The sequence below is a fragment of the Rhincodon typus genome, chromosome 25 (genome assembly GCF_021869965.1).
Source record: "Rhincodon typus isolate 14 chromosome 25, sRhiTyp1.1, whole genome shotgun sequence".
Lineage (NCBI taxonomy): Eukaryota > Metazoa > Chordata > Chondrichthyes > Orectolobiformes > Rhincodontidae > Rhincodon > Rhincodon typus.
The window spans coordinates 15,671,627-15,688,331 of record NC_063356.1 but is presented as its reverse complement, the minus strand read 5'-3'; the positions used below and the strand labels follow the sequence as shown (position 1 = coordinate 15,688,331).

The window sequence follows — 16,705 nt, the reverse complement described above, 5'->3', positions numbered from 1 at the left end:
CACAGCAATATTTAAATGAAAGTGAATATTTTGGTCTGGAAAAACTTTTCAATGTTTCAGTCAATGTATCTACATAAGAGAAAATAAATTCAAAAGGTCATATTTGACATTGCACTAAATCAGGTTGTACTTACATTATATTAGAGGAAAGTTTGACAATTTTTGAGTGCATGCTTAAGCTCAGAACAATACTGTCGAGTCCAATCCACAAATGCTAGTAAGTTGACAGGGATAAGCAGCTTTTTGCATATCATAATGACCTCCTTGGAGTAATTAGAATAGTTGTTCAACTTGTATTCAGTCACATTTGCCAATTTTGCCAATATAAGTTTCAACTCCCAATAGCTTGCAAAACTTTAGCTGTTTCAAAATTAATCAACTAGATTGTAACAACATAAAAAACCTAGCTAATTATGGCACTGTGCTAAGTTTTTACTTCACCCAATTGCTGAGTGCTGCTATAGGAACAATTGCGTTGAAATTCCAGTTGTTTCTTCCCCAAAATTTACTTTTGCAATAATGATAATTTTATCAGCTACGCTATTGATGAAGGTAAATCAAGTTGGTCAGAATTGCTGTAAAGATTTTCATATTGTAAAAGTAAACTCACCTCTACAGGACAACCTTGCTTATGTTTGGCATGTCCATAAACATAATCTCAATAAGACACTTGGCTCCACACCATATTGCCTTGCAGGAACAATATCAAGTTTAAGGAAATGTTTTCATTAACTTGCATCTATTACAAGTTCACAACACTAATGAATCTTAATAGGCAATTTTCATTTGCCCATTATAGAACTCCATTGCCAGACTCTATAAATAGCCAGATGATCTGCTCAGTTATTTTACAACTCTTAATGACCCCCTTGCTGTTTCAGTATTATCCATCAATGAGGTTACAACATTAAGAATAGCCCTTTCCAGATTCTCAAAACAAGAGAAACCAGTGAGCATGAAATACAAGCACAAGTAAAAGTCACATGGCTGTTTTTTTGGACCAGACAGGCTACATTTTTGACACCAGTTTCAGACTGAAAAGTTAAATTTATGACAGATTCCTGTTGGCTACTGTCAAGGCAAGTACAGGTAAAATGCAACTGCACTGCTGTTCCTCCTGCTCACCCCATGAACACTGATGAGTGATCTTCAAAACCCACCTCTGCCCACTGCAGATTTGAATTTCTGAACTTGACACTGTAAAAGGATACGTAAAAACACCAATTCCACAACAACTGAGAATTTATGCCGATATCTATAGGCAAGTTCTATTTAATTTATTGGAGAATCAGCAGCTTCCTATGCACCGAATTGACTCATCAGAACGCATTGTGAAATATTTATAATAGAGTGAAAATTTCTTGTACCTTCTGAATTTTATTCATAATTGCCCAAAAGTGTGCTTCATGTGGTTTGTTTAGAGTGCTGCAATTTGATAGATTACAGAAACAGAGCTCATGCAAGAGAAGATGGTGTAATTTGGATTGTCAGCATGTTGAACATAATTAAGTTGCTAAAATTGTATGTACCTAGTTCAAGGCAGCAATTCAGGGTTGAGGTAAAAATTGGATTTTCCATTTATACTTTGTAATAAAGAATGGATTGAACAACAATTATCTAGTATTGTCTTATTGGAAAACTGGCAGTGATGGCTTTGTGATGCCAAGAAAAACATTAGTTAGTTACACATGAAGCTTAAAATCACAGTTTTATATGCTTTTGGTTTACGAACACAGTGGCTGCTTCATACCACTTTAATTGTATGCACAGAGAACAAGTTAGTGACGAGGATCAGCATGCAGGAAAATACCTGCTTCATTAACTCACCAAATGGTTCAATCTCCAACTCATTCACAATAACAAACGTAGACTCCAGGTCCAACTAGCCCAGTACTTCCCAAACCTTCCCTCCATTGTGATCCCATTTTGAAATGTCACAACCTCTCAGTGAAAACTGAAAAGTGGTGTTGATGTTTTTTTTTGCGGGGGGGGGGGGGGGCTAAGATTTCAGTTCCATTTTAGGAAAGCCAAACTCTGCTCATCAATCTGATTTCCCAACAGTAGTAACAAGCAGCAGCAGCATGCATGGCATATAGTGCAAGATAACTTTTTCTTCTTCAAGCAATCCTCGAAGATGGGGTCAACAATTTGAGCGTATTAAGTTTCACATTGAAAATGCTCTTTGGCAAGTACAGTATCCAGCATTTCAGTAACTGAAATTTTATTACACCTGCAATTATTCCAATAGATTTTTTAAAAATGCTGAAACATTGGATTGTCTTTATCCATATACCTTTGTAAAGTAGGAGAAATAGACTTCACGAAGTGTTCGTTCAATTTATTAATAGTAAATAGTTTGGGTCTTCATTTGACCAATTATCAAAATTTTACTTTTGCAACATTTCATAAACTAAATCAGCTAAACCTGAAAAGTGTACAATTCTAAAGATTAAAAACACCCATCAAATGGGAAAGTTAAAACCTCTGTAAACCACTGTAGTAATCAAACAGCAGTACTTAAATGTGCACTTTGGATGTTCAAGATTTAGTGAATCTTGTTTAAAAATGTGTTTTGTCTCAACATTTTAAATTGTTTCAATGGGATGATGGTTGAGTTAGGAAATGTCAGTTGGAGGAGGACATATCATAGCATTTATGAAAATTTACCAATGCAGGGGGGAGGACATCTGGATCATACCTGAAGTGAATGGTTTCACTCCAAAATAACCTGTGCATTGTGGACAGGCAATTTCAGGCCTCTTTTAGGTGTCTGAATTTTACAAACTACAATTGGTGAAGAGTCAGGCTGTATAAAGGTTTCACCCAATTATCCTCGAGAAACTGACATGTAGAAACACAAAAGTGCTGATGTGAAACATTCCTTTTTGCACTGTTTGTTGCAGATTTCCAATATTTCAAGTAATAGCAAAAATACACTCAATATTTCTTGGCATTATTTCCCTTTGTGTAGACTTTAAGAAAATGTTGCTGTATTTGCCCTTAACACTACAGATATCAGGCTGCTATACTGGCAATGAATTGTCACCTGTGTAATGCAATCAAGGCACTGCATTATTATTGATTTCTGCAACACTTTAGATTCCATAACCCACAAACTCTGCTCTGCTATCATTTTGAATGTAAATCGCTAATCAGTTAGCAACGATAGTGAATTCTGGTTAAGCCTTGGTGCTTATTTGGCATCGTGAAAAGCATTTACTACATGTGTGTTCCTCATCTGCACTCCCACTTTGTTAGTCTACTTACTCAACCGCTGATATTAATCCCCAATAGCACATTTACAAAGCCAAATTTTTGAATTTTTCTCCAAGATGGCACCTAGAGATTATAAAAAAATTGCAAAATAACTCAGTGTATTACAAAGTCCCATCCTAAAATTTCCTTCCTCATGAGAGAATGCTAGGTGAAATTCAGCTGCCACAAATCTTGCTCAAATTTGCCAATTAATTGTTTCTTGTCCAAAAGTGCTATACATTCAAGGACATTTAAAGTTCAGAATGAGAGATGGGACCCAAGTGAGGAACACAGGACAACGAACAGGTATTTAAATTTTGAAAGCCCCTATCTGAAGAGTTCAGAGAGATATATTTATCAGAAGCAACACATAGAATAAACTGTCATCCAAAAGAATAAAAGGCATTGATTTCTTTCACAAAGGTGATTAACAGATTTCTGTTGCATAGCATAGAGGGGAGCTGACAGTTCATTCCTGGATTAGGATGGTAGCTAGATATTGTGTGTGACAGATTGAAATAGAACTGGTTTGCAGTACCCAACCACAAATGAGCTTTCTGACCTCACAAGCCTTTTTTGTGACTGACAACACAACAAAAAAAAAAAATTGGCCATTTGGCATCCAGTGGCAATTAATTACGAAATGTTTTAAGCCCAATCACTGAATGAACAGGATTGTTAGTGGCTGGACGTTAAGTCTTCTTGATTTCCACCAAAGTCTCATTGAAGTAAAATTCAGCTTGCTGGTACATTTCGGAGGTAAAGGAATGGGAAACTTATTGGTATCTTATAGGATCCTTATTAATAAAATTAACTGTATTAGAAGAATAACAATGGATTTTTTAAAGAAAATCTTAACTAAGATCAAACGTGGCCAAAAGAACTTAAATGAGACTTGACATAAACAAGTCTTGAGCACAATATTTTATATTCAGTCACTCATCCCAGGGTAGTTAAAACTATTAAGTGAGATTTAACCACAGTACATTTACTTCATATTATTCTCAAACTAGGGGTATTCATATTTTAATTCAGATTAAAAATTACAATAGTCTTGAGTGGGTCAGATGGATAAAGAATAATTTTATGCACTTTAATGCAAATTGGAAATGACGGTAGTTTCTTTCAAATTGAAATACATAATTTGGAAATACCTGTTAAATATTTACCAGCAAAAAGACCTATATAAGAAACTTTTTTTGCATTTGACACGTTCTCCGGTTTAATTTGCAGCACACAATAGCCTTAGCTAACTAATTTTGGAAGCACAGTACGTAGAGGTATATTATTTCCATTTGAATCAGCCATCTGCACCAAATTGGTCCTTAGTTTGGTGCCTGTGCCAAGATTTTGGGGTAACTTCGAAACAATTCCAGGCAAGGAACTATTGCTATCTGGTGTAGATTTAACTGGTGTAGTCTTCTCCACAGTTGGTGGTTTAGATAAACGTTTAACTAGCCATGAATGTCTCAAAGCCTGGGTGGGTGTTATGCGATTAGATGGCTCCCAATCCAAACACCTCTTTAGGAAGCTGATGAACAGCGAGTCATCGCAACCCTTCAATGCCGTCACCCAGCTCCTGCTACCTGGTGGTCCTCGCAGCTTACCTCTTTTAGAGCAACCACCATTCACAACAACAGTGTTATCGGGGAGTGTGGTGATACTGCAATAACGAGGTTGATTCTTGGAGTTGAAGAAGTTTTTGGCTCTTTTGCACTGATCCAACATTTTCTGAGGTGGAACCCCTAAAAGTTCCATCGTACAGGCCAACTGATCTCCTTCATCTTCCCCAGGAAAGAGAGGGTATCCCATCAATAGTTCAGCAAGGATACAACCAAAGCTCCACATGTCAATGGGCATCCCATAACGCATGCCAAGGATAACCTCTGGTGCTCGATAAAATCGTGACTGGATGTATGTGAAAACGCGCTGATGTTCGTAACAGCTGGACCCAAAATCAATCACTTTGATGCCACTACGGCCTTGCTGCTTCAGTAAAATATTTTCTGGCTTCAAATCACAATGAATAATTCGATTTTTTTGCAATGCTTCCAGGCACTGTAGGATGGAATGGGCAAACTTCCGTACTAACTGCAGGCTGAATCCCTGGAACTTGTTTCTTTTGATTAGCTCATACAGGTTCATGCTCAGCAGTTCAAAGGTCATGCAGGTGTGGTTGCGGAATGTGAAATTTTCAAGCATGTGGATAATATTCATTTGCAAGTTCTTGTCTTGCTTTTTCAAGTGCTCTAGAATTCGGATTTCCTCTACAGCCTGCCGGTGGAACCGCTTTTCATTTCGCACTATCTTCAATGCCAGGTGCTGCTGCGATTTGTGGTCATACACTTTAGCTACCTGCCCAAAGCTTCCCTTTCCAATAACTTTAAGTATCTCATATCTATATGCTATATGATCATGAGGCAGAAGTATGTACGCCGCTTGATCATCATCATAACCACAGTTGTTTGAGCCACCTACAACACCTTGTCGCTTTTTTGCATTTAAGCCCATAAAGTAAACTTCAGGATAGTTAAATATTTCCTGATGCTCATAGGAAGACAACTGATGCATGTGCATCTTCATGGCTTGAGCTGGTGATATGGCAGCTTTTGACTTGGGCAAAATGCCATCTGATTTAGATGATGCTGTACCATCAGGGCTCTTTTCCTTAAGTGAAGGGAGTGCTGTTTTACAAGTTCGAGCAACAGTAGACTGCGCAGTTGCATTATTCCGCCTGTTTCCAGCATCTTCAAATAAATGTTGCACCTTGACTTGAGTCCGACATGGAGCTGGCAGATGATCTCTCATTGTGCTCTTGCCAATCTAAAATTTGAATAGAAGGAAAATGCTCAGTTTTTCCAAACAAAAACAGTATTAGTGTTAGACAAAATTGCCCAATAACAAATGTTTCATCAGCATCCTTTAAAACAGTACTATTCAATAAAAATCGTTGAGTACAGCTGTAGCTGCGATGACATTCTATCTTAGTATCCTAGAGATGTACAACATGGAAACAGACCCTTTAGTTCAGCTTGTCATGCCGACCAAATATCCTAAATTAATCCAGTCCCATTTGCCAGCACTTGGCCCATATCCCTCTAAACCTTTCCTATTCTTGTACCCACCCAGATGCCTTTTAAACATTGTAACTGTACCAGCCTCCAACATTTCCTTTGGGAGCTCATTCCATACACGCACCACCCTCTGTGGCTAAATGCACTTTTTAAAATGGAAAACATCTTGCGTTATATATAAGACATAAAAATACATCGCAAACGTATTTACTGAAATGTCCATCATCATTCTGCAGCAAAGTAACATGCTCACAATTAGTAAAAATTCATTAACACTCAACTATTTTTGTATTTGAGATGATGAGCCAAAGTTAAGTAAATATACAAATGCCATATAAGTAAACTTTTGTTGAGAACACATGTACATGCCAATATCTGTTGTTCTTTCTTTTAATTTAGTAATCAGGAATTCAATTAGCCATATTTCAGTTCCCAATTAACCACATGCTGTTTGTGGCCAGAGTGTTGGACACTGCATTCATGTGCTTTCGGTTCCATCATATTACTGAATACAAATAAAATAAGAACCGATATTTACAAGGAGTTTTCAAACAATTAATTATTTTTTAGTGTGTCTGCGCTTTGTGACAACATACATTTTCAGTCCAAGCTGGCATAATATCCAGCCCTTGCTGTATTTGCTTCAGTTCCCTTAATCTCCACTTTTCTGGTTAACATGCAGGTGAACTCTTAGGACCTACATTCTCACTACTGCCGTAACCTATACCTTTGTAACATTCAGGGTTAGCATTTTAACTCAAATTACCTTTGGAGACGACCGGCATTTAAAGCTGAAGGACAGTCAGCCTCACAGCCTTATTACTTAGACATTATCAATAAATGAGACAGTAAATGTTCAAATATTCCACTTTCTCGGCACCACAACGACAATAGGAAAATGTTCCACTCAGTACTCACACTTTTGTTTTATATTTAAATCAGTACTAATACTCAAGGACAGATTCCCTTCCGCCACCACTCCAAACATAACTACAGGTACACATGGGCAATTCTTTCAAGATGAAAAAAAATGCTTTAGTCAACTAAGAGTTACAAATAATAAGAACAGGTATGTATCAATTTAGACCCAGGGTATTTGCAGACTTTTGGCTTCTAAAATAGTGAAGTAATTGAGTAAGGTTACTATTATCAGTGAAAATGGAATACAACCAAAGCTTAACAAGGAAATACTGAGACTAATGCAATAGTTCAGATGCTCCCTTTAAGCAAACAGCAATATATTATTTGATGACATTCACCACAGACAGAACGAAAGGTTACGGGAAAAAGGCAGGAAAGTGGAATTGAGGATTATCGGATCAGGCATGAACACACTGAATGGCAGAAGACTCAATGGGCTGAATGGCCTACATCTCATATCTTAAGGTCTTATTAATTCAATGAATAAGATACATGCTAGATTTTTAAAAATGTCTTTCCCACTGAAATAATCTGTACTACACGTGGAATTGGACTATTGGAATACCGAAGGAGTCAGAAACACATTAATGCAGAAGTGAAGCATTCACAACTTGGAGTCCTCCTTAAATCTCAAAGCAATTCGATAAAAGTGAGGGTGGGCTCCTGTTCACCTCCAGACAACTAAAGCAAACAGAATAATGAGGCCTGACTCCAGTTTTTAATCCTAGTTCCTTCAAACAAGCAGTGGGATGGCATAGGTACCAAAAGCATTGGGTGGAAGTACATTTCAGAAGGGGTCAGAAGTTATGATAAAATGAAACAGGATCTTTACTTCTTTCTCTAGTTACTTAGGACTATCTGATGCTGTTTTCTGCTTGTCAATGCAAATGCAAGGTATTATTGGAGGTAAAACAGACGAAGTAATAAATATGCATAACTAAACATCAGTAAATCTCCATATATTCACAGGCACTTGACACAATCTATGCATCTTCTATGCAGACCATGCACACATTTGTAAAGTTCCTTCAGAACTGGCATTGAAAATTCCTTGTTCTATAGGCCAGAGAGGTATCAAAATATAGAACTTCAAAAAATATTGATATGTTGGAGGAGTGGACAGACAGGTGGCAGATGAGGTTCATTTTGAAGTATACAAAAGGTGGAGAGACAGTATAAAGTAAAGGGTATTACTCTAAAGGGTGTGCAAGACAACAGAGACTGGTTTTGCTGAAATGAATTTCTTTGATGTCACTACCAAGGACTGCATGTTATGATTGTCTACTTGTTATGAACAAGTGCAGTTTTAAAAGAAGATAACACGTGCTGCCAGGAGTCTTTTGTTGTCTGGGAAAAGTAAAAGCACAAGGAGAGACCTTTAACAGACTAGTGAATATTGTGAAACGTGATTGGACACACTCCAATACCTGTTTGCAAAGAAGCACACCATAGGTTTGCAATATAAGCAGTAAAATTGATCCCAAAACCTCTGCATTAAGTTAGGATGTGGAGGAGGGACAGAGTGTATGGGTGATAATGTCAGCCAAGGTCAACTCAGCCATTGCCTGAATACTGCTTAGGTCCTGGGATCTAAAGAGAAAGAGAAATGCTTATAACAGATACCGCAGGAACAGAAGAGGGAAGAAATCAGTAATGGGAGTGGTCTTCAAGCCCCATAACAGCAAGCAGAACAATGACACAGAATCTGGAAGAAATATTGAATACTTCTGATAAAGCAATGTGATTGTAGGAGACTTTAACCCACATATGAAATTGGAAAATTAAACTGGCAGTAGTTGCCTGGATAAGGAGTTCATAGAATGCTTTTGAAATAGTTGCTTAAGCAGAGAGCACAGGTTTTATTAAACTTGGTACTGTGTAATATGATACAGGAGAGTAAAGGCACGCCTCAGTAGCAGTGACCACACTATGATTAAATTTTCAAGGGGAGGCAATGGCCTAGTGGTATTATCACTGGACTGTTAATCTGGAGACCCAGATAACATTCTGGGGACCCAGGTTCGAATCCCGCCATGGCAGATGGTGGAATTTGAATGCAATGAATATCTGGAATTAAGAGTCTAATGATTCATTGCCGATTGTCAGGAAAATCCCATCTGGTTCACTCATGTCCTTTGGGGAAAGAAATTGCCATCCTCACCTGGTCTGGCCTACATGTGACTCCAGACCCACAGCAATGTGGTTAACTCTTAACTGCCTTCTGGGCAATTGGGGATGGGCAATAAATGCTGCTTAGCCAGCGACGCCCTCATCCCGTGAATGAAGTAAAAAAAAAAAAACTACATCCAGTTTGAAAGCGAGATGATTGGGTCCACAATTAATAATTTAAACATAAATAAAGGCAACTATGGTCACGAAAGCTGATCTTACTGAAGTGAACAGACATCTGAGACTAGGAAATGGATCAATGGAGAAGCAGTGGCAGATATTTCAGAATACTCAGAATAAGTATATTCCTACTGTAAGAGGAAAGGAGGATCCAACATCTTTGGTTAACTAAAAATACTAGGAAAAGTAAACTTGAGGAAAAAGTATACAACTGCAAAGTTGTATGGCAGGTCAGATGATTGGTCAGAACATACATAACTGCACAGGATGACTGAAAGATTACACCAGGAGGAAGAAATTAGAGTATGAGAGGAGGCTAGCTAGAAAAGTGAAACCAGATAGCAAGAGTTTTCATAGGTACTTAAAAAGCAACAGATTATGTGAAGGAAGTTGGTCCTCTAAAGAGTGAGAATGGGAAGTTAATAATAGATAAGGAAATGGCAGATGAAATGGTTAAATATCACGCTTCTGTCTTTATTATGGACAACAGAAAAAGACAATCCAATAATTGCTATACTTCAGATGGTGGAACGTACAGAGGAATTTAGTGAAATTCAATCACTAGGGAAGCGATCCCGAGTCAACTGATGGAACTACGGGCTGAAAAGTCTCCAGGTCTAGATGGACTTGTTCCTTGGGTCTGACAAAAGGTGGCTAATGAAATAAGAGATGAATTGGGACTAATTTTCAAAAATTTCCTACGTTCAAGAAAGGTTACATCTGACCAGAAAGTAGCAAATATAAACCCTCTATTCAAGAGGTGAGACAGAAAACTAGACTAGTTAGCTTGATTTTAACCAAGCGGACAGTATTAGGCTTTATCATTAAGCCATGTAATTAGGAAAACACAAATAATCATGTTTAGCCCATGTACTCAAGTTCTCTGAAGGAGGAATACATGCTGTGGATAAAGGGAACCTTGTCAATGTACTGTACTTGGATTTCCAGAATGAATTTGATTCGATGCCACATTAAAGGTTATTGCAGAAAATAAAAGGTTATCATGTAGGGAGCAATAATATTAGCATGGATACAAGATTGGCTGGCAGAAAACAAAGACTGATAAATGGGTCTATGTCTGATTAGCAGGGTGTGATGAGTGGAGATCTGCAGGGGTCTGCACAGGAGCCACATCCTTTTTTAATAATTTACATTAATTACTTAAATAGGGGAAATTAGGCATGACAGATAAAGTTGCAGACAACAGGGTTTGGAAACTATGTGGTGAAGAACTTACAAGAAGTTTGCAGACTGATATAGATAGGTAGATTGATTGGGCAAAAATCTGCAGATGTAGTTTAATATGAAAATATGTGAAGTTCACTTTTGCAGTTGGGAAAAACACAGTATTACTTCAACAGAGAAGCACTGTGGTATTCAACGGTACAAAGGGATCTGGGTGTTTTACTGCACGAGTCACAAAAATTTAGAATGCAGTTACAGCACATGATTGAGAAGGCTAACAGGACTTAATCCTTTATGATGAGAGGAATAGAACTTAGAAGTAAGGAGTTATGCTTCAATGATACACATCATTATTGAGACCACATCTCAAATTAGATACATAATTTTAGTCTCCTTATTTAAAAAATCATTGGAGGAGAGTCAGAGAAGCTATCTTAGATTGATATCTAGATTGAGTAGACAGGATTTGTTTCCACTGGGGTTTTAGAAGGTGTGACTTGATTCAAGTGTCTAAGATCCTAAACGGTCTTGACACAGTTCTGAGGAAGGGTCACTGGACCTGAAACGTTAACTCTGTTTTTCCCTTCACAGATGCTGCCAGACCTGCTGAGCTTTTCCAGCAACTTGGTTTTTGATCTTGACAAGGGAGTCTTAGAAAGTATCCTCTCGGTTATGTCCAGAACAGGGGAACATTTTTAAATTAGGGGCGCCCTTACAGAGGATTGAGAGATTTTAGCAGTCTGCTTCAGAATATGGTGTCAGTGTGGCCATTTAAATGTTTTTAATGTAGAGGTGGATAAATTCTTGTCATGCAAGGGACTCAAAGATCAGGGATAGGTGGGGCAATATGGAATTCCAAACACAAACAAACCAATCATGAATGGCCGAGCAGGATTGAGGGACCAAACGGCCGATCCTGCTCTACTTTTCATGTTAGTATGTTCACTCAGCTAGAGTTAATTTGCTGGATACCCCCAGAACAATTACAATCCAAGTCTACAGCAGCGTAAATGCTATCACCTGCAGCCTCACGGGCTAATGTTGGACTAAATAAGTTAAAGAGGCAATTGGGGGATGATTGTGGTGAAATATAAAAGTATAATACTTGCATACTTCTTAGCAAACCTGTTACAGTACTGAGAAACAATCCTCTGCATTTGAATCTATTTCCTGAACTCCTCAGTCAGGTTGATGAAAATTTACCAAACTGTCCTGCAAGTAATTTTAATAGAATAATAAAATTGCATCATTTTGTGGTAGGGCACACACTGTGAATATGCTTACCGTTAAGCTATTAAGAGATGGCAATCCCACGGGGCTTTCCTTCTCCACACACAAGGCTTGGCTCTCAGCTTGATCTACACGCATGTATGAGTCATATAAGACATCCCCAAATTGGGCTGTAAACAGAAAAATCAAAAGCACACCATTACTTCAGTGATGGACTCAGCAAATAAATACTAATGTGAGAGAGACAAATTTACAGCGAACAACTAGACTATGTTCACACCAGGTTGCCACTTGCCTTCCCCCACTGAAGGCCTCACTAAAAGTTGCAATGATTTTTCTTTCTCTTCTCTCCTGCCAAATAAAAGCATGCGCGACATTTTAGAAAACTTGGTCTGGGAAGTCTTAATCCCCTTCAGGCTGTGATAGGTGCATTGGTAAAACATGCAAAACCAGCAAAAAGAATGACAATCTTTTACTAAAACCAGCCTCTCTCACATGGTACATAGTGTAGTTTAAGTTTTAATGTAGCCTGATCCTGTAAGGCATCCCAAAGAGTAAATAATCTAAAAAGGTCATCCAGGTCTTCAATAGCAAACCATTCTTGTCACTGAAGGTTCTCCGTATCGGAAGCTATGTGACTCTCCCTCCTTTGAAAGCAGTTTAATACAGTACAAAATGGCTGTGCATTTTAAAAGAAAGGTCATTCCTTTGAGGTTTTTAAGTCTTTTCCACTTGTGAGAATCTGAATGCATGTAGCCACTTGTTCTTAGTTCCACCGGTGCGGAAGAGGAGGTTAGCAAACACAGTGTTACTGGAATTGCAATCATTTTTTGAAACAGTATCAATCATGACATTTAAGGGGCACTTAAACATTTCAATGAGCAAAATATTAATGCTATGGGATAAAGCATGGAACTGATATTAGGACAGGCAACCCAATGTAGAAACAGCAGCAGCACAGCTATAACAATTCTTGGGGTCGTAAAGTGTGGTGAGATTTCTACAATTCCAGTATAGATTTCAGTAACTAAGATGAGATGTTAACAGATAGACGGATCAGAGTACTGAACAAAACAGAGTTTCAGAAAGAAGCTCTCTCTTCCAATTTGGTAAAGCACAGACTGGATTTCATTGTTCCACTCATTTATTAACCAGATTAACAGAACTGGGAATATGTTACAACGTTACTGATAGCAATCAAACAAAATCAGGAGTGCAAGAGACACTGGATTTAAAGATTACCTGACCCACAAGGTTCAGTTTCCTGCTGCAGGTTAACATTAGTGCCACGACTTGGCATGTTTGCAAACCTCAGGTAAAGTCGAGTAACAATTGCAAGATGGCATTGTGTGGCAATGTGATTACGATTTATAAAGGTGCAATCTACAGACCATAACATTTTGTGATAAGTGAGTTATCGATGGAGCTGATCATAGGTTATTTTTGAAAGATATGCAACTATACAATAACTCATTAGATTTACGTCACTGCTACATTAACAATTAATCTATATAGGTGAGCAATTAATTACGTTACCTATGTTCAAATAAGTTATGCAAACTATATTTCACAACCTCAAAGACTTCATAAAGGAGGTGAAATATTAAAGTTTTCACTCCATATACATGGTTATTATATGGTATAAATACACCTGAAAACTTTTAAGATCTGCCACCGACAGCATGTGTAACATCTGTGTGTCAACTGGGATCCATAGAAACAGCCACCAATGTTGTGTCATAATTACTTAGAGTCATCAGTCGTTGGATTCTAACTCTATTTTCAAACAAAAAGTTCAAGTAGAATATTCCATTCACAAGAATGTGTGAACATGGAACACGTTAGTTAGTTTAACAGCCAAAACTCGGAATTAATCTTTGCTGAAAAGAGAAAGTTAAAAGTAGACATTCTTGAGCCCAACGCTCAAACAATACATGACAAGACATTGACAAGTTAACTGAAGTCATCAGGACATGACAATACATTCTAAAGGGCAGAAAACTACATAACAAAATAGAACATTTTTCACAGGGGGTGGTGTTTGCCACGTACTCTTGCGCTCGCAAAAGCTCATGCTGTAATTAAAACATTTGAACATGTCCCACTGTTGTGACTTGTGCGACTCATCATCCTGACAAAAAAAACCAAAGAACAGAGGATGCTGAAAATCAAAAACAAAAACAGAAATTGCTAGAAAAACCCAGCAGGTCTGGACACGAAACATCAATTCTTTCTCTCCACAGATGCAGCCAGACCTGCTGAATTTTGCCAGCTATTCCTGTTTTGTTTGTCGTTGTCCTGTCAAGTGGTTGCATTAAATGAACAAATTAAATGATACAAGAACAAAGTGGAGAGCTTTCATCCCAGAGCGACTCCTCAACTGGAAATCTGAGGTAGGTTTATCACTTTTTTTTATGAAAAAGGGCAAGCATGGAGTGGGTAGGGGGCAGATTAAACATGCCTGCAGGAGCGTGATCTAAATTGAATAGAATAAAACCATAAACTGCACAATACAAATTATGGTGTTTAAAAAAATTGAAGGATCTGCATTGTTTAAACTCTTGGGTAGAAATTAACAGAAACCCAAGCCTAAGATTTAAGTCCTTCAGCACAAACTCAAAATGATCAAAGTATTCCACCATGACTTTACATAATAGAAATACAACAGCATATAATACGATGTTAAGATACAGATTAGATTTATAAAGAACAATTGAGTGTAGTGACAGCTGATAGGAACCCCGAATGAAATGGAGGGGAAGGCGGGAGGTACTTGATGAACTGACAGACAGGGTGTGAGACTCAGGAGCTTCTTTTACCCGTGGCCAAGTGTCCGGGGGCCGCTGTTTTCCTCGTTAACATGGCTATCATTCAGAGAGCGTTCAGCTGCCTCCAACCGCCGACCATTGCTTACACAGGTTCCCGGAGCTGCTCATCTGCCTCTATTGAAGGGCGGGGGGTGGAGAGGATGCGGTGCGTCCGGGCTCCGTGTCCAGGCCCAGTCCAGCCCGCCAGCCGGCCTCTTCTCTCACTGTCTGGGCCGAGCGTGCCGCCGGATCCCGCTACCTCCGGGCGACCGTTTGCCCGTTAGCTGCCTCCCCCGCCTGGCGCGATCTCTTCAATCAGTCAGTGTGCGCTCCCCAGCGTCACATACCCACCCGGGGGTGGGGGCAACAACCGCCCAGTTCGTCCCTCTCAGCCGCTCCGCACCAACTGGCGCTCAAAGCTCACAACCACGCCGCGCCCCCACCAGCAACAGGGAGCTCCCGTCACTGCCCGCCCCACTCTCTGCTGCCCCAAGTGATGGGAGGACCTCTTTTACCCACGCTCACTGCTGCCCCTAGCGCCGGGAGGACTTCCTTTTCACCACGCTCACTGCTGCCCCGAGAAGGACCTTCTTCTGTCCACCCACCCCATTACAACAAAATACTCACAATGCTGCAGGGAGGACCTCCTTCATTGACCACCTGCCATAAACAAAACACACACTGCACCTGGGAGGACCTCCTTTGCCCATGCACACTGCTGCCCTTATTGCTAGGAGGGCCTCTTTTGCATCTCCTTCCCCCTTCACTACTGGCCATGCTGTTGGGAAGATTTCCACCTGCTCACCACCCAAAAGTGGTTGCTGGGAGAACATACTTTCTCTATACTGACTGCTCCCCTTCCTGCTAGATGGGCCTCTTTCTCCCAGACAATGCAATGAGAGGACTTCTTTCTGTCTACACACTGCTGTCCCTGCTGCTGAATGACCTTCTTTTCCTGCACACTCTCTGGTACTCCCTGCTGCTAGGAGGATCTCCTTGCCCTAAACAATTCATTACTGCTAGAAGGACCCTCTTTCCTCCTGTACTAGGCACAAATAGAAATATATTAATGAGACTTGATACCTATTACATGATGGGGTTGCAGGGTGACCAAGACTGTGAGCTCACTATTCAAGGGTATTCAATGTTTCAGAAAAATAGGCAAAGGTGTGGGTGGCTTTGTTAATAATGGAAGGTATCCATGCAGTGGTGAGTAGTAATATAGGTGCAAAAGATCATGATGTGGAATCAGTTTGCATGAAAATAAGGAAAAGCAAGGAAAAGAAATCAGAGGTGGGAGTCTTCAGTTAGCCACGCTTTACTGTAGGACAAAGAATAAGTCAGCACATAATTGGGACATGTAAGGAGGGCACTACAGTTGTTATGGATGATTTTAATCTGAATATTGACTAGACAAATTAGAATGGCAAGAGTGACATGGAAGACAAATTTCTGGAGTGCATCATGATTGCATTTTAGAGCAGTACATCAAACAAAACAGCAAGGAACAGGCTATTTTAGATATAGTAATGTGTAATGAGATAGGATTAATCAGAGATCTCGTAGTTAAGGATCCTCCAGGAAATCACAATCAAAACGTGGTAAAATTACAAATTCAGTTTGAGAGAGTCGGGCAGCACAGTGGCTCAGTGGTTAGCACTGCTGCCTCACAGCACCAGCAATCTAGGTTCGATTTCACCCTAGGGTGACTGTCTGTGTGGAGTCTGCACATTCTCCCTGCGTCTGCATGGGTTTCCTCCAGGTGCACCAGTTTCCTCCCACAGTCCAAAGATGTGCGGGTTAGGTGAATTGGCCATGTTAAATTGCCCATAGTGTTCAGGGATGTGAAGATTAGGTGGGATGTTCTCCGGTTCGGTGTGGACT

At 39.4% G+C, this 16,705-nt stretch overlaps 1 protein-coding gene across 2 annotated transcripts; it reads right to left on the bottom strand.

The window, feature by feature from the left end:
• Nucleotides 1-2,323: 2,323 nt before the first annotated feature.
• Nucleotides 2,324-15,290, bottom strand: LOC109926777 (dual specificity tyrosine-phosphorylation-regulated kinase 2-like). Of its 2 annotated transcripts, none has more exons than XM_020526634.2 (3): nt 14,834-15,290; nt 12,069-12,184; nt 2,324-6,078 (listed from the first exon to the last, which is right to left on the bottom strand). In XM_020526634.2, exons 1-3 carry the CDS (start codon nt 14,883-14,885, stop codon nt 4,501-4,503), a joined length of 1,746 nt encoding a protein of 581 aa, XP_020382223.1. In that variant the 5' UTR covers nt 14,886-15,290; the 3' UTR covers nt 2,324-4,500. The 2 variants fall into 2 exon arrangements, with proteins under 2 accessions (XP_020382223.1, XP_048468135.1); XM_048612178.1 differs by having other exon boundaries at nt 14,929-15,253.
• Nucleotides 15,291-16,705: the final 1,415 nt, after the last annotated feature.